The sequence below is a fragment of the Salmo salar genome, chromosome ssa14 (assembly GCF_905237065.1).
Source record: "Salmo salar chromosome ssa14, Ssal_v3.1, whole genome shotgun sequence".
In the NCBI taxonomy this organism is placed as follows: domain Eukaryota; kingdom Metazoa; phylum Chordata; class Actinopteri; order Salmoniformes; family Salmonidae; genus Salmo; species Salmo salar.
Genome location: NC_059455.1, coordinates 41,021,870 through 41,049,708, shown reverse-complemented (window position 1 = coordinate 41,049,708; position 27,839 = coordinate 41,021,870). Strand labels below are relative to the sequence as shown.

The 27,839-nt window shown below is 48.0% G+C and overlaps 1 protein-coding gene across 1 annotated transcript; it reads left to right on the top strand.

Annotated features, from left to right (window-relative positions):
• Positions 1-260: 260 nt before the first annotated feature.
• On the top strand, positions 261-27,244 carry LOC106569650 (probable G-protein coupled receptor 148). Its single transcript, XM_045694378.1, has 4 exons — positions 261-1,233; positions 22,193-22,453; positions 23,425-23,587; positions 25,663-27,244. Exons 1-4 carry the CDS (start codon positions 887-889, stop codon positions 26,056-26,058), a joined length of 1,167 nt encoding a protein of 388 aa, XP_045550334.1. The 5' UTR covers positions 261-886; the 3' UTR covers positions 26,059-27,244.
• Positions 27,245-27,839: the final 595 nt, after the last annotated feature.

Below are 27,839 nucleotides of genomic sequence, written 5' to 3'. Positions count from 1 at the left end.
TGTGACTACACATTGGTTGGATCCATTTGCTGTTTGTTTTGGTTGTGTTTCAGATTATTTTGTGCCCAATAGAAATTAATGGTAAATAATGTATTGTGTCATTTTGGAGTCACTTTTATTGTAAATAAGAATATAGTATGTTTCTAAACACTTTTACATTAATGTGGATGCTACATTGATTATGGATAATCCTGAAAGAATTGTGAATATTGATGAGTTAGAAAGTTACAGAAGCACAAATATCATATCCCCCCCAAATAAAATGCAAACCTCCCCTGTTATTGTAATGGAGAGAGATTAGCAAGTCTTGGGGCCATGATTTTTGTTTTATATGTTTGTGATTGTTCTGGAATGTCTTTCCTAATATCTCCCCAAATAATGAAACGTCATTGGCAGGTTCAGCGCCTCTTTCCGCATACCATATTCCTCTCTTTATGTGGAGACTTTAAAATGGCTTGTTTTGTCGGGTGTCTACTTTGAGAATGTACTTGTTATTGTTGCTTTCCCATATACTTTTAAAGTAGCTGGGACTGTTTCATGCACTGAACATTGAGCTTGTTTAAAAACAATGTAGGTGGGGTTGAATCAATTCTACATAACCCAAATGCAACCTACATGATCATCACACATTATATGATGTCAACAAGCTACATAAGCACCCAACAGCTGGGGTTTTATGACCGTAATATTATGGCAAAGTAGCATTTCTGTCCATTTGCCTCAAGACTTGTTTGCCCTTATCTGGGTGTCCAAGGAGACCAATAACAAACGGATCTGTGGATTGCCTAATGGAAGACTTCACACTCAGTGGCATCACCTCTAATGGCCTGATTAGAAAAGAAAAACACTATTTCCTCAAACTCATTGTTGACACAGTCAGTCGGGGATGGTGGACACTGGACAAAGAAGAGGGAGACGGCACGTTAGCTCTGTAGAGATGGCCGCTGAAGAGAACCAAGTGGTCCTGTCTCTCCTCTGTGCCTTTGGGACCTGGTACAACAACTCTGGCCACGCTGAGAGACATAGCAGAATCTCCTCTGAGACCAGCGGCAACACCTCAGACACTACAAACACTACTACCAACTCCTTCCAGAGGCAGGTGGAACTGTTCACCCGCGAGTGGCACGTCTTCCTGCCTCCGCGCCAATCCAGGGCCATGCATGTTTGCCCCATCCTGGGCTTCCTGGCAGTTTCTCTGGTGATTCCTGTCATCCTCACCCGAATCCTGACCAGGTGAGTCACCCCAAATCCAAAATTGTACCTTAGATCGGATGCATGAGTGTGATGGTGTGTAGACCTGATGGATAGGTGGGATGGTGTGTAGACCTGATAGATAGGTGTGATGGTGTGTAGACCTGATGATAGGTGTGATGGTGTGGTGGTGTGTAGACCTGATGGATAGGTGTGATGGTGTGTAGACCTGATGGATAGGTGTGATGGTGTGTAGACCTGATGGATAGGTGTGATTGTGTGTAGACCTGATAGATAGGTGTGATGGTGTGTAGACCTGATGGATAGGTGTGATGGTGTGTAGACCTGATGATAGGTGTGGTGGTGTGATGGTGTGTAGACCTGATAGATAGGTGTGGTGGTGTGTAGACCTGATAGATAGGTGTGGTGGTGTGATGGTGTGTAGACCTGATAGATAGGTGTGGTGGTGTGTAGACCTGATGGATAGGTGTGGTGGTGTGATGGTGTGTAGACCTGATAGATAGGTGGGGTGGTGTGTAGACCTGATGGATAGGTGTGATGGTGTGTAGACCTGATGGATAGGTGTGGTGGTGTGTAGACCTGATGGATAGGTGTGATGGTGTGGTGGTGTGTAGACCTGATGGATAGGTGTGGTGGTGTGTAGACCTGATGGATAGGTGTGATGGTGTGTAGACCTGATGGATAGGTGTGATGGTGTGGTGGTGTGTAGACCTGATGGATAGGTGTGACGGTGTGGTGGTGTGTAGACCTGATAGATAGGTGTGATGGTGTGTAGACCTGATGGATAGGTGGGATGGTGTGATGGTGTGTAGACCTGATGGATAGGTGTGATGGTGTATAGACCTGATGGATAGGTGTGATGGTGTGTAGACCTGATGGATAGGTGTGATGGTGTGTAGAGCTGATGGATAGGTGTGATGGTGTGTAGACCTGATGATAGGTGTGGTGGTGTGATGGTGTGTAGACCTGATAGATAGGTGTGATGGTGTATAGACCTGATGGATAGGTGTGATGGTGTGTAGACCTGATGGATAGGTGTGTAGACCTGATGGATAGGTGTGATGGTGTGGTGGTGTGTAGACCTGATGGATAGGTGGGATGGTGTGGTGGTGTGTAGACCTGATGGATAGGTGTGATGGTGTGTAGACCTGATGGATAGGTGTGATGGTGTGTAGAGCTGATGGATAGGTGTGATGGTGTGTAGACCTCATGATAGGTGTGGTGGTGTGATGGTGTGTAGACCTGATGGATAGGTGTGATGGTGTATAGACCTGATGGATAGGTGTGATGGTGTGTAGACCTGATGGATAGGTGTGATGGTGTGTAGACCTGATGGATAGGTGTGATGGTGTGTAGAGCTGATGGATAGGTGTGATGGTGTGTAGACCTGATGGATAGGTGTGATGGTGTGTAGACCTGATGGATAGGTGGGATGGTGTGTAGACCTGATGGATAGGTGTGATGGTGTATAGACCTGATGGATAGGTGTGATGGTGTGTAGACCTGATGGATAGGTGTGTAGACCTGATGGATAGGTGTGATGGTGTGGTGGTGTGTAGACCTGATGGATAGGTGGGATGGTGTGTAGACCTGATGGATAGGTGTGATGGTGTGTAGACCTGATGGATAGGTGTGATGGTGTGATGGTGTGTAGAGCTGATGGATAGGTGTGATGGTGTGTAGACCTGATGGATAGGTGTGATGGTGTGTAGACCTGATGGATAGGTGTGATAGTGTGTAGACCTGATGGATAGGTGTGATGGTGTGTAGAGCTGATGGATAGGTGTGATGGTGTGTAGACCTGATGGATAGGTGTGATGGTGTGTAGACCTGATGGATAGGTGTGATGGTGTGTAGACCTGATGGATAGGTGTGATGGTGTGTAGACCTGGTAGATAGGTGTGGTGATTTGTAGACCTGATGGATAGGTGTGGTGGTTTGTAGACCTGATGGATAGGTGTGATGGTGTGTAGACCTGATGGATAGGTGTGATGGTGTGTAGACCTGATGATAGGTGTGGTGGTGTGATGGTGTGTAGACCTGATAGATAGGTGTGGTGGTGTGTAGACCTGATGGATAGGTGTGGTGGTGTGTAGACCTGATGGATAGGTGTGGTGGTGTGTAGAGCTGATGGATAGGTGTGATGGTGTGGTGGTGTGTAGACCTGATAGATAGGTGTGGTGGTGTGTAGACCTGATGGATAGGTGTGATGGTGTGTAGACCTGATAGATAGGTGTGATGGTGTGTAGACCTTATGGATAGGTGTGATGGTGTGTAGACCCAATGGATAGGTGTGATGGTGTGGTGGTGTGTAGACCTGATGGATAGGTGTGATGGTGTGTAGACCTGATGGATAGGTGTGATGGTGTGGTGGTGTGTAGACCTGATGGATAGGTGTGATGGTGTGTAGACCTGATGGATAGGTGTGATGGTGTGTAGACCTGATGGATAGGTGTGATGGTGTGTAGACCTGATGGATAGGTATGATGGTGTGGTTTAGACCTGATGGATAGGTGTGATGGTGTGTAGACCTGATGGATAGGTGTGATGGTGTGTAGACCTGATGGATAGGTGTGATGGTGTGTAGAGCTGATGGATAGGTGTGATGGTGTGTAGACCTGATAGATAGGTGTGATGGTGTGTAGACCTGATGGATAGGTGTGATGGTGTGTAGACCTGATGATAGGTGTGGTGGTGTGATGGTGTGTAGACCTGATAGATAGGTGTGGTGGTGTGTAGACCTGATAGATAGGTGTGGTGGTGTGTAGACCTGATGGATAGGTGTGGTGGTGTGATAGATAGGTGGGGTGGTGTGTAGACCTGATGGATAGGTGTGGTGGTGTGTAGACCTGATGGATAGGTGTGATGGTGTGTAGACCTGATGGATAGGTGTGATGGTGTGGTGGTGTGTAGACCTGATGGATAGGTGTGGTGGTGTGTAGACCTGATGGATAGGTGTGATGGTGTGTAGACCTGATGGATAGGTGTGATGGTGTGGTGGTGTGTAGACCTGATGGATAGGTGTGACGGTGTGGTGGTGTGTAGACCTGATATATAGGTGTGATGGTGTGTAGACCTGATGGATAGGTGTGGTGTGATGGTGTGTAGACCTGATGGATAGGTGTGATGGTGTATAGACCTGATGGATAGGTGTGATGGTGTGTAGACCTGATGGATAGGTGTGATGGTGTGTAGAGCTGATGGATAGGTGTGATGGTGTGTAGACCTGATGATAGGTGTGGTGGTGTGATGGTGTGTAGACCTGATAGATAGGTGTGATGGTGTGTAGACCTGATGGATAGGTGTGATGGTGTGGTGGTGTGTAGACCTGATGGATAGGTGTGGTGGTGTGTAGACCTGATGGATAGGTGTGATGGTGTGTAGACCTGATGGATAGGTGTGATGGTGTGGTGGTGTGTAGACCTGATGGATAGGTGTGACGGTGTGGTGGTGTGTAGACCTGATAGATAGGTGTGATGGTGTGTAGACCTGATGGATAGGTGGGATGGTGTGATGGTGTGTAGACCTGATGGATAGTTGTGATGGTGTATAGACCTGATGGATAGGTGTGATGGTGTGTAGACCTGATGGATAGGTGTGATTGTGTGTAGAGCTGATGGATAGGTGTGATGGTGTGTAGACCTGATGATAGGTGTGGTGGTGTGATGGTGTGTAGACCTGATAGATAGGTGTGATGGTGTATAGACCTGATGGATAGGTGTGATGGTGTGTAGACCTGATGGATAGGTGTGTAGACCTGATGGATAGGTGTGATGGTGTGGTGGTGTGTAGACCTGATGGATAGGTGGGATGGTGTGTGTGTGTAGACCTGATGGATAGGTGTGATGGTGTGTAGACCTGATGCATAGGTGTGATGGTGTGTAGAGCTGATGGATAGGTGTGATGGTGTGTAGACCTGATGATAGGTGTGGTGGTGTGATGGTGTGTAGACCTGATGGATAGGTGTGATGGTGTGTAGACCTGATGGATAGGTGTGATGGTGTGTAGACCTGATGGATAGGTGTGATGGTGTGTAGACCTGATGGATAGGTGTGATGGTGTGATGGTGTGTAGAGCTGATGGATAGGTGTGATGGTGTGTAGACCTGATGGATAGGTGTGATGGTGTGTAGACCTGATGGATAGGTGGGATGGTGTGTAGACCTGATGGATAGGTGTGATGGTGTATAGACCTGATGGATAGGTGTGATGGTGTGTAGACCTGATGGATAGGTGTGATGGTGTGTAGACCTGATGGATAGGTGTGATGGTGTGGTGGTGTGTAGACCTGATGTATAGGTGGGATGGTGTGGTGGTGTGTAGACCTGATGGATAGGTGTGGTGATGTGTAGACCTGATGGATAGGTGTGGTGGTGTGTAGAGCTGATGGATAGGTGTGATGGTGTGTAGACCTGATGATAGGTGTGGTGGTGTGATGGTGTGTAGACCTGATGGATAGGTGTGATGGTGTATAGACCTGATGGATAGGTGTGATGGTGTGTAGACCTGATGGATAGGTGTGATGGTGTGTAGACCTGATGGATAGGTGTGATGGTGTGTAGAGCTGATGGATAGGTGTGATGGTGTGTAGACCTGATGGATAGGTGTGATGGTGTGTAGACCTGATGGATAGGTGGGATGGTGTGTAGACCTGATGGATAGGTGTGATGGTGTATAGACCTGATGGATAGGTGTGATGGTGTGTAGACCTGATGGATAGGTGTGTAGACCTGATGGATAGGTGTGATGGTGTGGTGGTGTGTAGACCTGATGGATAGGTGTGATGGTGTGTAGACCTGATGGATAGGTGTGATGGTGTGTAGACCTGATGGATAGGTGTGATGGTGTGTAGAGCTGATGGATAGGTGTGATGGTGTGTAGACCTGATGGATAGGTGTGATGGTGTGTAGACCTGATGGATAGGTGTGATAGTGTGTAGAGCTGATGGATAGGTGTGATGGTGTGTAGACCTGATGGATAGGTGTGATGGTGTGTAGACCTGATGGATAGGTGGGATGGTGTGATGGTGTGTAGACCTGATGGATAGGTGTGATGGTGTGTAGACCTGGTGGATAGGTGTGATGGTGTGTAGACCTGATAGATAGGTGTGGTGATTTGTAGACCTGATGGATAGGTGTGGTGGTGTGTAGACCTGATGGATAGGTGTGATGGTGTGTAGACCTGATGGATAGGTGGGATGGTGTGATGGTGTGTAGACCTGATGGATAGGTGTGATGGTGTATAGACCTGATGGATAGGTGTGATGGTGTGTAGACCTGATGGATAGGTGTGATGGTGTGTAGAGCTGATGGATAGGTGTGATGGTGTGTAGACCTGATGATAGGTGTGGTGGTGTGATGGTGTGTAGACCTGATAGATAGGTGTGATGGTGTATAGACCTGATGGATAGGTGTGATGGTGTGTAGACCTGATGGATAGGTGTGTAGACCTGATGGATAGGTGTGATGGTGTGGTGGTGTGTAGACCTGATGGATAGGTGGGATGGTGTGGTGGTGTGTAGACCTGATGGATAGGTGTGATGGTGTGTAGACCTGATGGATAGGTGTGATGGTGTGTAGAGCTGATGGATAGGTGTGATGGTGTGTAGACCTGATGATAGGTGTGGTGGTGTGATGGTGTGTAGACCTGATGGATAGGTGTGATGGTGTGTAGACCTGATGGATAGGTGTGATGGTGTGTAGACCTGATGGATAGGTGTGATGGTGTGTAGACCTGATGGATAGGTGTGATGGTGTGATGGTGTGTAGAGCTGATGGATAGGTGTGATGGTGTGTAGACCTGATGGATAGGTGTGATGGTGTGTAGACCTGATGGATAGGTGGGATGGTGTGTAGACCTGATGGATAGGTGTGATGGTGTATAGACCTGATGGATAGGTGTGATGGTGTGTAGACCTGATGGATAGGTGTGTAGACCTGATGGATAGGTGTGATGGTGTGGTGGTGTGTAGACCTGATGGATAGGTGTGACGGTGTGGTGGTGTGTAGACCTGATAGATAGGTGTGATGGTGTGTAGACCTGATGGATAGGTGGGATGGTGTGATGGTGTGTAGACCTGATGGATAGGTGTGATGGTGTATAGACCTGATGGATAGGTGTGATGGTGTGATGGTGTGTAGAGCTGATGGATAGGTGTGATGGTGTGTAGACCTGATGGATAGGTGTGATGGTGTATAGACCTGATGGATAGGTGTGATGGTGTGTAGACCTGATGGATAGGTGTGATGGTGTGTAGACCTGATGGATAGGTGTGATGGTGTGATGGTGTGTAGAGCTGATGGATAGGTGTGATGGTGTGTAGACCTGATGGATAGGTGTGATGGTGTGTAGACCTGATGGATAGGTGGGATGGTGTGTAGACCTGATGGATAGGTGTGATGGTGTATAGACCTGATGGATAGGTGTGATGGTGTGTAGACCTGATGGATAGGTGTGTGAGACCTGATGGATAGGTGTGATGGTGTGGTGGTGTGTAGACCTGATGGATAGGTGGGATGGTGTGTAGACCTGATGGATAGGTGTGATGGTGTGTAGACCTGATGGATAGGTGTGATGGTGTGATGGTGTGTAGAGCTGATGGATAGGTGTGATGGTGTGTAGACCTGATGGATAGGTGTGATGGTGTGTAGACCTGATGGATAGGTGTGATAGTGTGTAGAGCTGATGGATAGGTGTGATGGTGTGTAGACCTGATGGATAGGTGTGATGGTGTGTAGACCTGATGGATAGGTGGGATGGTGTGATGGTGTGTAGACCTGATGGATAGGTGTGATGGTGTGTAGACCTGGTGGATAGGTGTGATGGTGTGTAGACCTGATAGATAGGTGTGGTGATTTGTAGACCTGATGGATAGGTGTGGTGGTGTGTAGACCTGATGGATAGGTGTGATGGTGTGTAGACCTGATGGATAGGTGTGATGGTGTGTAGACCTGATGATAGGTGTGGTGGTGTGATGGTGTGTAGACCTGATAGATAGGTGTGGTGGTGTGTAGACCTGATGGATAGGTGTGGTGGTGTGTAGACCTGATGGATAGGTGTGGTGGTGTGTAGAGCTGATGGATAGGTGTGATGGTGTGGTGGTGTGTAGACCTGATAGATAGGTGTGATGGTGTGTAGACCCAATGGATAGGTGTGATGGTGTGGTGGTGTGTAGACCTGATGGATAGGTGTGATGGTGTGTAGACCTGATGGATAGGTGTGATGGTGTGGTGGTGTGTAGACCTGATGGATAGGTGTGATGGTGTGTAGACCTGATGGATAGGTGTGATGGTGTGTAGACCTGATGGATAGGTGTGATGGTGTGTAGACCTGATGGATAGGTATGATGGTGTGGTGGTGTGTAGACCTGATAGATAGGTGTGATGGTGTGTAGACCTGATGGATAGGTGTGATGGTGTGTAGACCTGATGGATAGGTGTGATGGTGTGTAGAGCTGATGGATAGGTGTGATGGTGTGTAGACCTGATAGATAGGTGTGATGGTGTGTAGACCTGATGGATAGGTGTGATGGTGTGTAGACCTGATGATAGGTGTGGTGGTGTGATGGTGTGTAGACCTGATAGATAGGTGTGGTGGTGTGTAGACCTGATAGATAGGTGTGGTGGTGTGTAGACCTGATGGATAGGTGTGGTGGTGTGATAGATAGGTGGGGTGGTGTGTAGACCTGATGGATAGGTGTGGTGGTGTGTAGACCTGATGGATAGGTGTGATGGTGTGTAGACCTGATGGATAGGTGTGATGGTGTGGTGGTGTGTAGACCTGATGGATAGGTTTGGTGGTGTGTAGACCTGATGGATAGGTGTGATGGTGTGTAGACCTGATGGATAGGTGTGATGGTGTGGTGGTGTGTAGACCTGATGGATAGGTGTGACGGTGTGGTGGTGTGTAGACCTGATATATAGGTGTGATGGTGTGTAGACCTGATGGATAGGTGGGATGGTGTGATGGTGTGTAGACCTGATGGATAGGTGTGATGGTGTATAGACCTGATGGATAGGTGTGATGGTGTGTAGACCTGATGGATAGGTATGATGGTGTGTAGAGCTGATGGATAGGTGTGATGGTGTGTAGACCTGATGATAGGTGTGGTGGTGTGATGGTGTGTAGACCTGATAGATAGGTGTGATGGTGTGTAGACCTGATGGATAGGTGTGATGGTGTGGTGGTGTGTAGACCTGATGGATAGGTGTGGTGGTGTGTAGACCTGATGGATCGGTGTGATGGTATGTAGACCTGATGGATAGGTGTGATGGTGTGGTGGTGTGTAGACCTGATGGATATGTGTGACGGTGTGGTGGTGTGTAGACCTGATAGATAGGTGTGATGGTGTGTAGACCTGATGGATAGGTGGGATGGTGTGATGGTGTGTAGACCTGATGGATAGTTGTGATGGTGTATAGACCTGATGGATAGGTGTGATGGTGTGTAGACCTGATGGATAGGTGTGATTGTGTGTAGAGCTGATGGATAGGTGTGATGGTGTGTAGACCTGATGATAGGTGTGGTGGTGTGATGGTGTGTAGACCTGATAGATAGGTGTGATGGTGTATAGACCTGATGGATAGGTGTGATGGTGTGTAGACCTGATGGATAGGTGTGTAGACCTGATGGATAGGTGTGATGGTGTGGTGGTGTGTAGACCTGATGGATAGGTGGGATGGTGTGGTGGTGTGTAGACCTGATGGATAGGTGTGATGGTGTGTAGACCTGATGCATAGGTGTGATGGTGTGTAGAGCTGATGGATAGGTGTGATGGTGTGTAGACCTGATGATAGGTGTGGTGGTGTGATGGTGTGTAGACCTGATGGATAGGTGTGATGGTGTATAGACCTGATGGATAGGTGTGATGGTGTGTAGACCTGATGGATAGGTGTGATGGTGTGTAGACCTGATGGATAGGTGTGATGGTGTGATGGTGTGTAGAGCTGATGGATAGGTGTGATGGTGTGTAGACTTGATGGATAGGTGTGATGGTGTGTAGACCTGATGGATAGGTGGGATGGTGTGTAGACCTGATGGATAGGTGTGATGGTGTATAGACCTGATGGATAGGTGTGATGGTGTGTAGACCTGATGGATAGGTGTGATGGTGTGTAGACCTGATGGATAGGTGTGATGGTGTGGTGGTGTGTAGACCTGATGTATAGGTGGGATGGTGTGGTGGTGTGTAGACCTGATGGATAGGTGTGATGATGTGTAGACCTGATGCATAGGTGTGATGGTGTGTAGAGCTGATGGATAGGTGTGATGGTGTGTAGACCTGATAGATAGGTGTGATGGTGTGTAGACCTGATGGATAGGTGTGATGGTGTGTAGACCTGATGATAGGTGTGGTGGTGTGATGGTGTGTAGACCTGATAGATAGGTGTGGTGGTGTGTAGACCTGATAGATAGGTGTGGTGGTGTGTAGACCTGATAGATAGGTGTGGTGGTGTGTAGAGCTGATGGATAGGTGTGATGGTGTGTAGACCTGATAGATAGGTGTGATGGTGTGTAGACCTGATGGATAGGTGTGATGGTGTGTAGACCTGATGATAGGTGTGGTGGTGTGATGGTGTGTAGACCTGATAGATAGGTGTGGTGGTGTGTAGACCTGATAGATAGGTGTGGTGGTGTGTAGACCTGATGGATAGGTGTGGTGGTGTGATAGATAGGTGGGGTGGTGTGTAGACCTGATGGATAGGTGTGGTGGTGTGTAGACCTGATGGATAGGTGTGATGGTGTGTAGACCTGATGGATAGGTGTGATGGTGTGGTGGTGTGTAGACCTGATGGATAGGTTTGGTGGTGTGTAGACCTGATGGATAGGTGTGATGGTGTGTAGACCTGATGGATAGGTGTGATGGTGTGGTGGTGTGTAGACCTGATGGATAGGTGTGACGGTGTGGTGGTGTGTAGACCTGATATATAGGTGTGATGGTGTGTAGACCTGATGGATAGGTGGGATGGTGTGTAGACCTGATGGATAGGTGTGATGGTGTGTAGACCTGATGGATAGGTGTGATGGTGTGTAGAGCTGATGGATAGGTGTGATGGTGTGTAGACCTGATGATAGGTGTGGTGGTGTGATGGTGTGTAGACCTGATAGATAGGTGTGATGGTGTGTAGACCTGATGGATAGGTGTGATGGTGTGGTGGTGTGTAGACCTGATGGATAGGTGTGGTGGTGTGTAGACCTGATGGATAGGTGTGGTGGTGTGTAGACCTGATGGATAGGTGTGATGGTGTGTAGACCTGATGGATAGGTGGGATGGTGTGATGGTGTGTAGACCTGATGGATAGGTGTGATGGTGTATAGACCTGATGGATAGGTGTGATGGTGTGTAGACCTGATGGATAGGTGTGATGGTGTGTAGAGCTGATGGATAGGTGTGATGGTGTGTAGACCTGATGATAGGTGTGGTGGTGTGATGGTGTGTAGACCTGATAGATAGGTGTGATGGTGTATAGACCTGATGGATAGGTGTGATGGTGTGTAGACCTGATGGATAGGTGTGTAGACCTGATGGATAGGTGTGATGGTGTGGTGGTGTGTAGACCTGATGGATAGGTGGGATGGTGTGGTGGTGTGTAGACCTGATGGATAGGTGTGATGGTGTGTAGACCTGATGGATAGGTGTGATGGTGTGTAGAGCTGATGGATAGGTGTGATGGTGTGTAGACCTGATGATAGGTGTGGTGGTGTGATGGTGTGTAGACCTGATGGATAGGTGTGATGGTGTGTAGACCTGATGGATAGGTGTGATGGTGTGTAGACCTGATGGATAGGTGTGATGGTGTGTAGACCTGATGGATAGGTGTGATGGTGTGATGGTGTGTAGAGCTGATGGATAGGTGTGATGGTGTGTAGACCTGATGGATAGGTGTGATGGTGTGTAGACCTGATGGATAGGTGGGATGGTGTGTAGACCTGATGGATAGGTGTGATGGTGTATAGACCTGATGGATAGGTGTGATGGTGTGTAGACCTGATGGATAGGTGTGTAGACCTGATGGATAGGTGTGATGGTGTGGTGGTGTGTAGACCTGATGGATAGGTGTGACGGTGTGGTGGTGTGTAGACCTGATAGATAGGTGTGATGGTGTGTAGACCTGATGGATAGGTGGGATGGTGTGATGGTGTGTAGACCTGATGGATAGGTGTGATGGTGTATAGACCTGATGGATAGGTGTGATGGTGTGATGGTGTGTAGAGCTGATGGATAGGTGTGATGGTGTGTAGACCTGATGGATAGGTGTGATGGTGTATAGACCTGATGGATAGGTGTGATGGTGTGTAGACCTGATGGATAGGTGTGATGGTGTGTAGACCTGATGGATAGGTGTGATGGTGTGATGGTGTGTAGAGCTGATGGATAGGTGTGATGGTGTGTAGACCTGATGGATAGGTGTGATGGTGTGTAGACCTGATGGATAGGTGGGATGGTGTGTAGACCTGATGGATAGGTGTGATGGTGTATAGACCTGATGGATAGGTGTGATGGTGTGTAGACCTGATGGATAGGTGTGTAGACCTGATGGATAGGTGTGATGGTGTGGTGGTGTGTAGACCTGATGGATAGGTGGGATGGTGTGTAGACCTGATGGATAGGTGTGATGGTGTGTAGACCTGATGGATAGGTGTGATGGTGTGATGGTGTGTAGAGCTGATGGATAGGTGTGATGGTGTGTAGACCTGATGGATAGGTGTGATGGTGTGTAGACCTGATGGATAGGTGTGATAGTGTGTAGAGCTGATGGATAGGTGTGATGGTGTGTAGACCTGATGGATAGGTGTGATGGTGTGTAGACCTGATGGATAGGTGGGATGGTGTGATGGTGTGTAGACCTGATGGATAGGTGTGATGGTGTGTAGACCTGGTGGATAGGTGTGATGGTGTGTAGACCTGATAGATAGGTGTGGTGATTTGTAGACCTGATGGATAGGTGTGGTGGTGTGTAGACCTGATGGATAGGTGTGATGGTGTGTAGACCTGATGGATAGGTGTGATGGTGTGTAGACCTGATGATAGGTGTGGTGGTGTGATGGTGTGTAGACCTGATAGATAGGTGTGGTGGTGTGTAGACCTGATGGATAGGTGTGGTGGTGTGTAGACCTGATGGATAGGTGTGGTGGTGTGTAGAGCTGATGGATAGGTGTGATGGTGTGGTGGTGTGTAGACCTGATAGATAGGTGTGGTGGTGTGTAGACCTGATGGATAGGTGTGATGGTGTGTAGACCTGATAGATAGGTGTGATGGTGTGTAGACCTGATGGATAGGTGTGATGGTGTGTAGACCCAATGGATAGGTGTGATGGTGTGGTGGTGTGTAGACCTGATGGATAGGTGTGATGGTGTGTAGACCTGATGGATAGGTGTGATGGTGTGGTGGTGTGTAGACCTGATGGATAGGTGTGATGGTGTGTAGACCTGATGGATAGGTGTGATGGTGTGTAGACCTGATGGATAGGTGTGATGGTGTGTAGACCTGATGGATAGGTATGATGGTGTGGTGGTGTGTAGACCTGATAGATAGGTGTGATGGTGTGTAGACCTGATGGATAGGTGTGATGGTGTGTAGACCTGATGGATAGGTGTGATGGTGTGTAGAGCTGATGGATAGGTGTGATGGTGTGTAGACCTGATGGATAGGTGTGATGGTGTGTAGACCTGATGGATAGGTGTGATGGTGTGTAGACCTGATGATAGGTGTGGTGGTGTGATGGTGTGTAGACCTGATAGATAGGTGTGGTGGTGTGTAGACCTGATAGATAGGTGTGGTGGTGTGTAGACCTGATGGATAGGTGTGGTGGTGTGATAGATAGGTGGGGTGGTGTGTAGACCTGATGGATAGGTGTGGTGGTGTGTAGACCTGATGGATAGGTGTGATGGTGTGTAGACCTGATGGATAGGTGTGATGGTGTGGTGGTGTGTAGACCTGATGGATAGGTTTGGTGGTGTGTAGACCTGATGGATAGGTGTGATGGTGTGTAGACCTGATGGATAGGTGTGATGGTGTGGTGGTGTGTAGACCTGATGGATAGGTGTGACGGTGTGGTGGTGTGTAGACCTGATATATAGGTGTGATGGTGTGTAGACCTGATGGATAGGTGGGATGGTGTGATGGTGTGTAGACCTGATGGATAGGTGTGATGGTGTATAGACCTGATGGATAGGTGTGATGGTGTGTAGACCTGATGGATAGGTATGATGGTGTGTAGAGCTGATGGATAGGTGTGATGGTGTGTAGACCTGATGATAGGTGTGGTGGTGTGATGGTGTGTAGACCTGATAGATAGGTGTGATGGTGTGTAGACCTGATGGATAGGTGTGATGGTGTGGTGGTGTGTAGACCTGATGGATAGGTGTGGTGGTGTGTAGACCTGATGGATAGGTGTGATGGTGTGTAGACCTGATGGATAGGTGTGATGGTGTGGTGGTGTGTAGACCTGATGGATATGTGTGACGGTGTGGTGGTGTGTAGACCTGATAGATAGGTGTGATGGTGTGTAGACCTGATGGATAGGTGGGATGGTGTGATGGTGTGTAGACCTGATGGATAGTTGTGATGGTGTATAGACCTGATGGATAGGTGTGATGGTGTGTAGACCTGATGGATAGGTGTGATTGTGTGTAGAGCTGATGGATAGGTGTGATGGTGTGTAGACCTGATGATAGGTGTGGTGGTGTGATGGTGTGTAGACCTGATAGATAGGTGTGATGGTGTATAGACCTGATGGATAGGTGTGATGGTGTGTAGACCTGATGGATAGGTGTGTAGACCTGATGGATAGGTGTGATGGTGTGGTGGTGTGTAGACCTGATGGATAGGTGGGATGGTGTGGTGGTGTGTAGACCTGATGGATAGGTGTGATGGTGTGTAGACCTGATGCATAGGTGTGATGGTGTGTAGAGCTGATGGATAGGTGTGATGGTGTGTAGACCTGATGATAGGTGTGGTGGTGTGATGGTGTGTAGACCTGATGGATAGGTGTGATGGTGTATAGACCTGATGGATAGGTGTGATGGTGTGTAGACCTGATGGATAGGTGTGATGGTGTGTAGACCTGATGGATAGGTGTGATGGTGTGATGGTGTGTAGAGCTGATGGATAGGTGTGATGGTGTGTAGACTTGATGGATAGGTGTGATGGTGTGTAGACCTGATGGATAGGTGGGATGGTGTGTAGACCTGATGGATAGGTGTGATGGTGTATAGACCTGATGGATAGGTGTGATGGTGTGTAGACCTGATGGATAGGTGTGATGGTGTGGTGGTGTGTAGACCTGATGTATAGGTGGGATGGTGTGGTGGTGTGTAGACCTGATGGATAGGTGTGATGATGTGTAGACCTGATGCATAGGTGTGATGGTGTGTAGAGCTGATGGATAGGTGTGATGGTGTGTAGACCTGATAGATAGGTGTGATGGTGTGTAGACCTGATGGATAGGTGTGATGGTGTGTAGACCTGATGATAGGTGTGGTGGTGTGATGGTGTGTAGACCTGATAGATAGGTGTGGTGGTGTGTAGACCTGATAGATAGGTGTGGTGGTGTGTAGACCTGATAGATAGGTGTGGTGGTGTGTAGAGCTGATGGATAGGTGTGATGGTGTGTAGACCTGATAGATAGGTGTGATGGTGTGTAGACCTGATGGATAGGTGTGATGGTGTGTAGACCTGATGATAGGTGTGGTGGTGTGATGGTGTGTAGACCTGATAGATAGGTGTGGTGGTGTGTAGACCTGATAGATAGGTGTGGTGGTGTGTAGACCTGATGGATAGGTGTGGTGGTGTGATAGATAGGTGGGGTTGTGTGTAGACCTGATGGATAGGTGTGGTGGTGTGTAGACCTGATGGATAGGTGTGATGGTGTGTAGACCTGATGGATAGGTGTGATGGTGTGGTGGTGTGTAGACCTGATGGATAGGTTTGGTGGTGTGTAGACCTGATGGATAGGTGTGATGGTGTGTAGACCTGATGGATAGGTGTGATGGTGTGGTGGTGTGTAGACCTGATGGATAGGTGTGACGGTGTGGTGGTGTGTAGACCTCATATATAGGTGTGATGGTGTGTAGACCTGATGGATAGGTGGGATGGTGTGTAGACCTGATGGATAGGTGTGATGGTGTGTAGACCTGATGGATAGGTGTGATGGTGTGTAGAGCTGATGGATAGGTGTGATGGTGTGTAGACCTGATGATAGGTGTGGTGGTGTGATGGTGTGTAGACCTGATAGATAGGTGTGATGGTGTGTAGACCTGATGGATAGGTGTGATGGTGTGGTGGTGTGTAGACCTGATGGATAGGTGTGGTGGTGTGTAGACCTGATGGATAGGTGTGATGGTGTGTAGACCTGATGGATAGGTGTGATGGTGTGGTGGTGTGTAGACCTGATGGATATGTGTGACGGTGTGGTGGTGTGTAGACCTGATAGATAGGTGTGATGGTGTGTAGACCTGATGGATAGGTGGGATGGTGTGATGGTGTGTAGACCTGATGGATAGTTGTGATGGTGTATAGACCTGATGGATAGGTGTGATGGTGTGTAGACCTGATGGATAGGTGTGATTGTGTGTAGAGCTGATGGATAGGTGTGATGGTGTGTAGACCTGATGATAGGTGTGGTGGTGTGATGGTGTGTAGACCTGATAGATAGGTGTGATGGTGTATAGACCTGATGGATAGGTGTGATGGTGTGTAGACCTGATGGATAGGTGTGTAGACCTGATGGATAGGTGTGATGGTGTGGTGGTGTGTAGACCTGATGGATAGGTGGGATGGTGTGGTGGTGTGTAGACCTGATGGATAGGTGTGATGGTGTGTAGACCTGATGCATAGGTGTGATGGTGTGTAGAGCTGATGGATAGGTGTGATGGTGTGTAGACCTGATGATAGGTGTGGTGGTGTGATGGTGTGTAGACCTGATGGATAGGTGTGATGGTGTGTAGACCTGATGGATAGGTGTGATGGTGTGTAGACCTGATGGATAGGTGTGATGGTGTGATGGTGTGTAGAGCTGATGGATAGGTGTGATGGTGTGTAGACTTGATGGATAGGTGTGATGGTGTGTAGACCTGATGGATAGGTGGGATGGTGTGTAGACCTGATGGATAGGTGTGATGGTGTATAGACCTGATGGATAGGTGTGATGGTGTGTAGACCTGATGGATAGGTGTGATGGTGTGTAGACCTGATGGATAGGTGTGATGGTGTGTAGAGCTGATGGATAGGTGTGATGGTGTGTAGACCTGATGGATAGGTGTGATGGTGTGTAGACCTGATGGATAGGTGGGATGGTGTGTAGACCTGATGGATAGGTGTGATGGTGTATAGACCTGATGGATAGGTGTGATGGTGTGTAGACCTGATGGATAGGTGTGTAGACCTGATGGATAGGTGTGATGGTGTGGTGGTGTGTAGACCTGATGGATAGGTGGGATGGTGTGTAGACCTGATGGATAGGTGTGATGGTGTGTAGACCTGATGGATAGGTGTGATGGTGTGTAGAGCTGATGGATAGGTGTGATGGTGTGTAGACCTGATGGATAGGTGTGATGGTGTGTAGACCTGATGGATAGGTGTGATAGTGTGTAGAGCTGATGGATAGGTGTGATGGTGTGTAGACCTGATGGATAGGTGTGATGGTGTGTAGACCTGATGGATAGGTGGGATGGTGTGATGGTGTGTAGACCTGATGGATAGGTGTGATGGTGTGTAGACCTGGTGGATAGGTGTGATGGTGTGTAGACCTGATAGATAGGTGTGGTGATTTGTAGACCTGATGGATAGGTGTGGTGGTGTGTAGACCTGATGGATAGGTGTGATGGTGTGTAGACCTGATGGATAGGTGGGATGGTGTGATGGTGTGTAGACCTGATGGATAGGTGTGATGGTGTATAGACCTGATGGATAGGTGTGATGGTGTGTAGACCTGATGGATAGGTGTGATGGTGTGTAGAGCTGATGGATAGGTGTGATGGTGTGTAGACCTGATGATAGGTGTGGTGGTGTGATGGTGTGTAGACCTGATAGATAGGTGTGATGGTGTATAGACCTGATGGATAGGTGTGATGGTGTGTAGACCTGATGGATAGGTGTGTAGACCTGATGGATAGGTGTGATGGTGTGGTGGTGTGTAGACCTGATGGATAGGTGGGATGGTGTGGTGGTGTGTAGACCTGATGGATAGGTGTGATGGTGTGTAGACCTGATGGATAGGTGTGATGGTGTGTAGAGCTGATGGATAGGTGTGATGGTGTGTAGACCTGATGATAGGTGTGGTGGTGTGATGGTGTGTAGACCTGATGGATAGGTGTGATGGTGTGTAGACCTGATGGATAGGTGTGATGGTGTGTAGACCTGATGGATAGGTGTGATGGTGTGTAGACCTGATGGATAGGTGTGATGGTGTGATGGTGTGTAGAGCTGATGGATAGGTGTGATGGTGTGTAGACCTGATGGATAGGTGTGATGGTGTGTAGACCTGATGGATAGGTGGGATGGTGTGTAGACCTGATGGATAGGTGTGATGGTGTATAGACCTGATGGATAGGTGTGATGGTGTGTAGACCTGATGGATAGGTGTGTAGACCTGATGGATAGGTGTGATGGTGTGGTGGTGTGTAGACCTGATTGATAGGTGTGACGGTGTGGTGGTGTGTAGACCTGATAGATAGGTGTGATGGTGTGTAGACCTGATGGATAGGTGGGATGGTGTGATGGTGTGTAGACCTGATGGATAGGTGTGATGGTGTATAGACCTGATGGATAGGTGTGATGGTGTGTAGACCTGATGGATAGGTGTGATGGTGTGTAGAGCTGATGGATAGGTGTGATGGTGTGTAGACCTGATGATAGGTGTGGTGGTGTGATGGTGTGTAGACCTGATAGATAGGTGTGATGGTGTATAGACCTGATGGATAGGTGTGATGGTGTGTAGACCTGATGGATAGGTGTGTAGACCTGATGGATAGGTGTGATGGTGTGGTGGTGTGTAGACCTGATGGATAGGTGGGATGGTGTGGTGGTGTGTAGACCTGATGGATAGGTGTGATGGTGTGTAGACCTGATGGATAGGTGTGATGGTGTGTAGAGCTGATGGATAGGTGTGATGGTGTGTAGACCTGATGGATAGGTGTGATGGTGTGATGGTGTGTAGAGCTGATGGATAGGTGTGATGCTGTGTAGACCTGATGGATAGGTGTGATGGTGTGTAGACCTGATGGATAGGTGGGATGGTGTGTAGACCTGATGGATAGGTGTGATGGTGTGTAGACCTGATGGATAGGTGTGATGGTGTGTAGACCTGATGATAGGTGTGGTGGTGTGATGGTGTGTAGACCTGATAGATAGGTGTGATGGTGTATAGACCTGATGGATAGGTGTGATGGTGTGTAGACCTGATGGATAGGTGTGTAGACCTGATGGATAGGTGTGATGGTGTGGTGGTGTGTAGACCTGATGGATAGGTGGGATGGTGTGGTGGTGTGTAGACCTGATGGATAGGTGTGATGGTGTGTAGACCTGATGGATAGGTGTGATGGTGTGTAGAGCTGATGGATAGGTGTGATGGTGTGTAGACCTGATGGATAGGTGTGATGGTGTGTAGAGCTGATGGATAGGTGTGATGGTGTGTAGACCTGATGGATAGGTGTGATGGTGTGTAGACCTGATGGATAGGTGGGATGGTGTGTAGACCTGATGGATAGGTGTGATGGTGTATAGACCTGATGGATAGGTGTGATGGTGTGTAGACCTGATGGATAGGTGTGTAGACCTGATGGATAGGTGTGATGGTGTGGTGGTGTGTAGACCTGATGGATAGGTGGGATGGTGTGTAGACCTGATGGATAGGTGTGATGGTGTGTAGACCTGATGGATAGGTGTGATGGTGTGATGGTGTGTAGAGCTGATGGATAGGTGTGATGGTGTGTAGACCTGATGGATAGGTGTGATGGTGTGTAGACCTGATGGATAGGTGTGATAGTGTGTAGAGCTGATGGATAGGTGTGATGGTGTGTAGACCTGATGGATAGGTGTGATGGTGTGTAGACCTGATGGATAGGTGTGATGGTGTGTAGAGCTGATGGATAGGTGTGATGGTGTGTAGACCTGATGGATAGGTGTGATGGTGTGATGGTGTGTAGAGCTGATGGATAGGTGTGATGGTGTGTAGACCTGATGGATAGGTGTGATGGTGTGTAGACCTGATGGATAGGTGTGATGGTGTGATGGTGTGTAGAGCTGATGGATAGGTGTGATGGTGTGTAGACCTGATGGATAGGTGTGATGGTGTGTAGACCTGATGGATAGGTGGGATGGTGTGTAGACCTGATGGATAGGTGTGATGGTGTATAGACCTGATGGATAGGTGTGATGGTGTGTAGACCTGATGGATAGGTGTGTAGACCTGATGGATAGGTGTGATGGTGTGGTGGTGTGTACACCTGATGGATAGGTGGGATGGTGTGTAGACCTGATGGATAGGTGTGATGGTGTGTAGACCTGATGGATAGGTGTGATGGTGTGATGGTGTGTAGAGCTGATGGATAGGTGTGATGGTGTGTAGACCTGATGGATAGGTGTGATGGTGTGTAGACCTGATGGATAGGTGTGATAGTGTGTAGAGCTGATGGATAGGTGTGATGGTGTGTAGACCTGATGGATAGGTGTGATGGTGTGTAGACCTGATGGATAGGTGTGATGGTGTGTAGACCTGATGGATAGGTGTGATGGTGTGTAGACCTGGTGGATAGGTGTGATGGTGTGTAGACCTGATAGATAGGTGTGGTGATTTGTAGACCTGATGGATAGGTGTGGTGGTGTGTAGACCTGATGGATAGGTGTGATGGTGTGTAGACCTGATGATAGGTGTGGTGGTGTGATGGTGTGTAGACCTGATAGATAGGTGTGGTGGTGTGTAGACCTGATGGATAGGTGTGGTGGTGTGTAGACCTGATGGATAGGTGTGATGGTGTGGTGGTGTGTAGACCTGATAGATAGGTGTGGTGGTGTGTAGACCTGATGGATAGGTGTGATGGTGTGTAGACCTGATAGATAGGTGTGATGGTGTGTAGACCTTATGGATAGGTGTGATGGTGTGTAGACCTGATGGATAGGTGTGATGGTGTGGTGGTGTGTAGACCTGATGGATAGGTGTGATGGTGTGTAGACCTGATGGATAGGTGTGATGGTGTGGTGTTGTGTAGACCTGATGGATAGGTGTGATGGTGTGTAGACCTGATGGATAGGTGTGATGGTGTGTAGACCTGATGGATAGGTGTGATGGTGTGTAGACCTGATGGATAGGTATGATGGTGTGTAGACCTGATAGATAGGTGTGATGGTGTGTAGACCTGATGGATAGGTGTGATGGTGTGTAGACCTGATGGATCGGTGTGATGGTGTGTAGACCTGATGGATAGGTGTGATGGTGTGTAGACCTGATGGATAGGTGTGATGGTGTGTAGAGCTGATGGATAGGTGTGATGGTGTGTAGACCTGATGGATCGGTGTGATGGTGTGTAGACCTGATGGATCGGTGTGATGGTGTGTAGACCTGATGGATAGGTGTGATGGTGTGTAGACCTGATGGATAGGTGTGATGGTGTGTAGACCTGATGGATAGGTGTGGTAATGCTACTGTTTTAACCAATGCTTTCAGATCTTAAGCACATAAGGGTTAGGGTATGTGTCAACCTCATTCCATTGAGGGCAGAGTGTCTGCAGGTTTTCGTTCCTCTCTTGTACTTGATTGATGAATTAAGGTCACTAACTAGTAAGGAACTCCCCTCACATGGTTGTCCAGGGCTTAATTGAATGGAATAAACCAAAACCTGCAGACACCATGGATTTGAAACCCCTGGGTTAGGGTAAGGTTGATTTGGAATTAGGCATATGTAGCATTCATCATTCTCCTCCTCCTCCTCCTCCCCCCCACCCCCACCTCCTCCTCCTCCCCCCCACCTCCTCCTCCTCCTAGCCCCTGGATGCGCCAGGAGACCCGCTACCTCCTCCTAGCCAATACGTTGCTAAGCGACATGCTGTTCGTGTCGCTGTACATGGTGAGTGCCTGTCTGAATGCGACGGGCGTGCTGATGTCAGAGTGGGCGTGCTCTACCATCCTCTTCCTGCTGGGGTTGCTGTACTGCGCTGGGATCTTCAGTACCAAGGCCATGGTGCTGGACACCTCACTGGCTGTGATGGCTCCACTTCGATACTACGCCCTGTGGCCCGTCTCCAGGTAATGGGAACACGGGCTGGGAGAGTTTTATCAGTACTTCTTATGACTTCACACTATGATGTTATAATGGATGGAGTTTAGAGAAGCCGTTATTTATCTTCCATCTTTCCTCCACTTCTTCACTGGTTGCCCTTTTCTTGTGGAAACAGGTCACAAATCTTGCTGCTGTGCCAAAGCAAGTGAAATGGATAAACAAAAGTGAAATAAACAATGAAAAGTTAACCGTAAATATTACACTCACACAAGAATAGATATTTCAAGTGTCATATTATGACTATATACAGTGTTGTAACGATGTGCAAATAAAGTAAAAAAAGGGAAAATAAATCAACATAAATATTTACAATGGTGTTCATTCTTCACTTGTTGCCCTTTTCTGGTGGCAACAGGTCACAAATATTGCTGCTGTGATGGCACACTGTGGTATTTCACCCAATAGATATGGGAGTATATCAATATTTTCACATTCTTTGGGGGTCTGTTTAATCTGAGGGAAATATGTGTCTCTAATATTGTCATACATTTGGCAAGAGATTAGGAAGTGCAGCTCAGTTTCCACCTCATTTTGTGTCTCTCTCTCTCCCCCCCTCTCTACCCCTCCCCTTTCTCTTTCCCTCTCTCCTCCCCTTTCTCTCTCCCTCTCTCTCTCTTCCTCCCCTCTCCCTCTCTCCCCTCTCTCTCTCCCCCTCTCTCTCTCTCTCTCTCTCTCCCCCTCTCTCTCTTCCTCCTCTCTCCCCCTCTCCCCTTTCTCTCTCCCTCTCTCTCCCTCTCTCTCTCCCCCTCTCTCTCCCCTTTCTCTCTCCCTCTCTCCCCCCTCTCTCTCTCTCCCCCTCTCTCTCTCCCCCCTCTCTCTCTTCCTCCTCTCTCCCCCCCTCTCTCTCCCCTCTCTCTCTTCCTCCCCTCTCTCTCTCTCCCCTTTCTCTCTCTCGCTCTCCCCCCTCTTCTCCCCCCCTCTCTCTGTGTGTGTGTAGGACGAGGAGGGCGATTGCTGGTATCTGGGCTGTATCTGTGTTCTTACCAGCAGCGTCTGTAGGGGTGCTTGTGTGGTACCACTCTACTGGACCCTGTTCCCTACAGATCTGCTCCCTGCCCCTCCTGCTGGTCCTCACCGTCAGCCAGTCCACTCCCATGCAGGTGGCTCTCAGTCAATCAATCAAATAACCAAGCAATCGCAATGGAGATTACTGTGAAAACCAAGGGTAGGCAACCCTGGTCCTGCAGTGCTTCATGTTTTTTAACCGAACTGGAAGACCAGGTGTGTTGAATTTAAGCAATTACTGATCAATTAGCTCAGTTGGTGTGGTGCACAGTTGGAACAAAATCATGCAGTACCTGCAGCACTATAGGAACAGGGTTGTCTGCCTCTGCCTCTGGTGTAAACCTAAACAATAATTACATTCAAGAGTGAGAAGGTTTATGTACACTGCTCAAAAAAATAAAAAGAACACTTAAACAACACAATGTAACTCCAAGTCAATCACACTTCTGTGAAATCAAACTGTCCACTTAGGAAGCAACACTGATTGACAATAAATTTCACATGTTGTTGTGCAAATGGAATAGACAACAGGTGGAAATTATAGGCAATTAGCAAGACACCCCCAATAAAGGAGTGGTTCTGCAGGTGGGGACCACAGACCACTTCTCAGTTCCTATGCTTCCTGGCTGATGTTTTGGTCACTTTTGAATGCTGACGGTGCTTTCACTCTAGTGGTAGCATGAGACGGAGTCTACAACCCACACAAGTGGCTCAGATAGTGCAGCTCATCCAGGATGGCACATCAATGCGAGCTGTGGCAAAAAGGTTTTCTGTGTCTGTCAGCGTAGTGTCCAGAGCATGGAGGCGCTACCAGGAGACAGGCCAGTACATCAGGAGACGTGGAGGAGGCCTTAGGAGGGCAGCAGCAGGACCGCTACCTCCGCCTTTGTGCAAGGAGGAGCAGGAGAAGCACTGCGAATGCCCTGCAAAATGACCTCCAGCAGGCCACAAATGTGCATGTGTCTGCTCAAATGGTCAGAAACAAACTCCATGAGGGTGGTATGAGGGCCCGACGTCCACAGGTGGGGTTGTGCTTACAGCCCAACACCGTGCAGGACGTTTGGAATTTGCCAGAGAACACCAAGATTGGCAAATTCGCCACTGGCGCCCTGTGCTCGTCACAGATGAAAGCAGGTTCACACTGAGCACATAACAGACGTGACAGAGTCTGGAGACGCCGTGGAGAACGTTCTGCTGCCTGCAACATCCTCCAGCATGACCGGTTTGGCAGTGGGTCAGTCATGGTGTGGGGTGGCATTTCTTTGGGGGGCAGCACAGCCCTCCATGTGCTCGCCAGAGGTAGCCTGACTGCCATTAGGTACCGAGATGAGATCCTCAGACCCCTTGTGAGACCATATGCTGGTGCGGTTGGCCCTGGGTTCCTCCTAATGCAAGACAATGCTAGACCTCATGTGGCTGGAGTGTGTCAGCAGTTCCTGCAAGAGGAAGGCATTGATGCTATGGACTGGCCCGCCCATTCCCCAGACCTGAATCCAATTGAGCACATCTGGGACATCATGTCTCGCTCCATCCACCAACGCCACGTTGCACCACAGACTGTCCAGTAGTTGGCGGATGCTTTAGTCCAGGTCTGGGAGGAGATCCCTCAGGAGACCATCCGCCACATCATCAGGAGCATGCCCAGGCGTTGTAGGGAGATCATACAGGCACGTGGAGGCCACACACACTACTGAGCCTCATTTTGACTTGTTTTAAGGACATTACATCAAAGTTGGATCAGCCTGTAGTGTGGTTTTCCACTTTAATTTTGAGTGTGACTCCAAATCCAGACCTCCATGGGTTGATAAATTGAATTTCCATTGATTATTTTTGTGTGATTTTGTTGTCAGCACATTCAACTATGTAAAGAAAAAAGTATTTAATAAGATTATTTCTTTCATTCAGATCTAGGATGTGTTGTTTAAGTGTTCCCTTTATTTTTTTGAGCAGTATATATTACAAAAATATATTTTTATTAAATTTATTTAACCTTTATTTAACTAGGACTCCCAATCACGGCCGGATGTGATACAGCCTGGATTCGAACCAGGGACTGTAGTGTAGTTATTATTTTGGTCTAAGATGTAGTTTATGTATTGTAAAGTGAAACCAGTATGTGTTTTTGCATACTACTGGCTTCTGTCTCATTACATGACATTGTCATTCTCAGGTGTCCATGCTGCTGGCAGTCACAGGCGTCCTTCTCATTCTGCTCCTGGTCTTCTCTGGCTATATCGTTCTGTACTATCGCACCCGCATGTCTGGCGTGTGGAGAGGTGAACGCTCCTCCCGGGCCAAAGGCACATTCCTCATCCACTATCTCCACCTCATCCTGTCCTTCCTACCCATGTTGGTGCTTCTCATCAAGCTACTGCTCTACTGCCACCTTGATGCCCTGGACCTGCGTGCCAACCTGTGGGTATCCCTGGTGGTGTGTAACATCCTCCTGGTGCTCCCCAAGGCCCTGGCTCCCTACCTGTACGGCCTCAGGTACAGGCACCTGTGTGAGACCCTGTTGGCCTTTTATGGGCTGAAACGGCCCACCACCGTCTCGCCTGTCATGTGAGAATAAAACAATAAAACATTTTCCTGGACTTAGAAGAATATTAGCACAGAAGAAGAATTGAGGAGATTGGTCGGTTGACACACGTTTCACTCTGGTGTATTTCTCAGCATCAGTATATCTTACAAGAGTATTTTCAAAATTAACAGAAATATCAAGGTCTTGAGTTGAAATGGGGACCCTTTTCTCCTCATATCTTATTCCAACATGGAGTTATAAGCCATCAAACACTCTGTCCACTTGTGACAAGCAACCCCATCCCGGGGTTGGTTGTCAGGACAGTGTGGGGTTGGTTGTCAGGACAGTATGGGGTTGGTTGTCAGGACAGTATGGGGTTGGTTGTCAGGACAGTATGGGGTTGGTTGTCAGGACAGTATGGGGTTGGTTGTCAGGACAGTATGGGGTTGGTTGTCAGGACAGTATGAGGTTGGTTGTCAGGACAGTGTGGGGTTGGTTGTCAGGACAGTATGGGGTTGGTTGTCAGGACAGTATGGGGTTGGTTGTCAGGACAGTGTGGGGTTGGTTGTCAGGACAGTGTGGGGTTGGTTGTCAGGACAGTATGGGGTTGGTTGTCAGGACAGTGTGGGGTTGGTTGTCAGGACAGTATGGGGTTGGTTGTCAGGGCAGTGTGGGGTTGGGTGTCAGGACAGTATGGGGTTGGGTGTCAGGACAGTGTGGGGTTGGGTGTCAGGACAGTGTGGGGTTGGGTGTCAGGACAGTATGGGGTTGGTTGTCACACAGTATGGGGTTGGTTGTCACACAGTATGGGGTTGGTTGTCACAATGTGTGCCTTTTTGTTTTTCAGCATCAATTGAACCAATTTAGAAAGTTTTCGAAAAAAAGTAAATGCTTTCTTTATTGAACAGTATTTCTATCTAACATAATAAAAATAAATAAGTCAAAATAAATTGAACGTAGTTTAATATTTGCTTCGACATTGTAGTTCTTACTCCACTCAAATCATCATATCAATGCTTAATAGAACAATCATTAACCATCTGATATTTGGATGAAAATTACATCTTTTTTTAAAGTGAAAAAAATAAAGTTGTAAACTGGAATACTTTTTCAAACAGAAACAGGTGTGTGTGTTCATCTGAAGCAATCAAAGATGTCAACGTTTCACAATTTTGGACAGAACAGTAGACAGTAGAGCACAGCAGAGTACAGTAAAGAAAAGTAGTGTACAGTACAGTACAACACAGTAGAGTACAGCACAGTATACCGTAGTGTACAGCACAGTAAACAGTACAGCACAGTATACAGTAGTGTACAGCACAGCATACAGTACAGTATACAGTAGAGTACAGCACAGTATACAGTAGTGTACAGCACAGTATACAGTAGAGTACAGCACAGTAGAGTACAGTACAATACAGCATTAGTCGAGCACAGTATACGGTAGAGTACAGCACAGTATACGGTAGAGTACAGCACAGTATACAGTAGAGTACAGCACAGTATACAGTAGAGTACAGTAAAGAAAAGTAGTGTACAGTACAATACAGCATTAGTCGAGTACAGTACAGTATACAGTCGAGTACAGTATACTGTCGAGTACAGCACAGTATACAGTAGTGTACAGCACAGTATACAGTATAGTACAGTACAATACAGCATTAGTCGAGTACAGTACAGTATGCAGTAGTGTGCAGTACAGTATACAGTGGAGTACAGTACAGTATACAGTGGAGTACAGTACAGTATACAGTGGAGTACAGTACAGTATACAGTAGTGTACAGCGCAGTATACAGTAGTGTACAGCACAGTGTACAGTAGAATA

Excerpts from the sequence above, each read along its gene's own strand:
- LOC106569650 (XM_045694378.1), top strand. The coding sequence starts at position 887 with ATGGTGGACACTGGACAAAGAAGAGGGAGACGGCACGTTAGCTCTGTA. Across the intron at positions 1,234-22,192 it reads CTCACCCGAATCCTGACCAG|CCCCTGGATGCGCCAGGAGA; the intron begins GTGAGTCACCCC and ends TCCTCCTCCTAG. Across the intron at positions 22,454-23,424 it reads GCCCTGTGGCCCGTCTCCAG|GACGAGGAGGGCGATTGCTG; the intron begins GTAATGGGAACA and ends GTGTGTGTGTAG.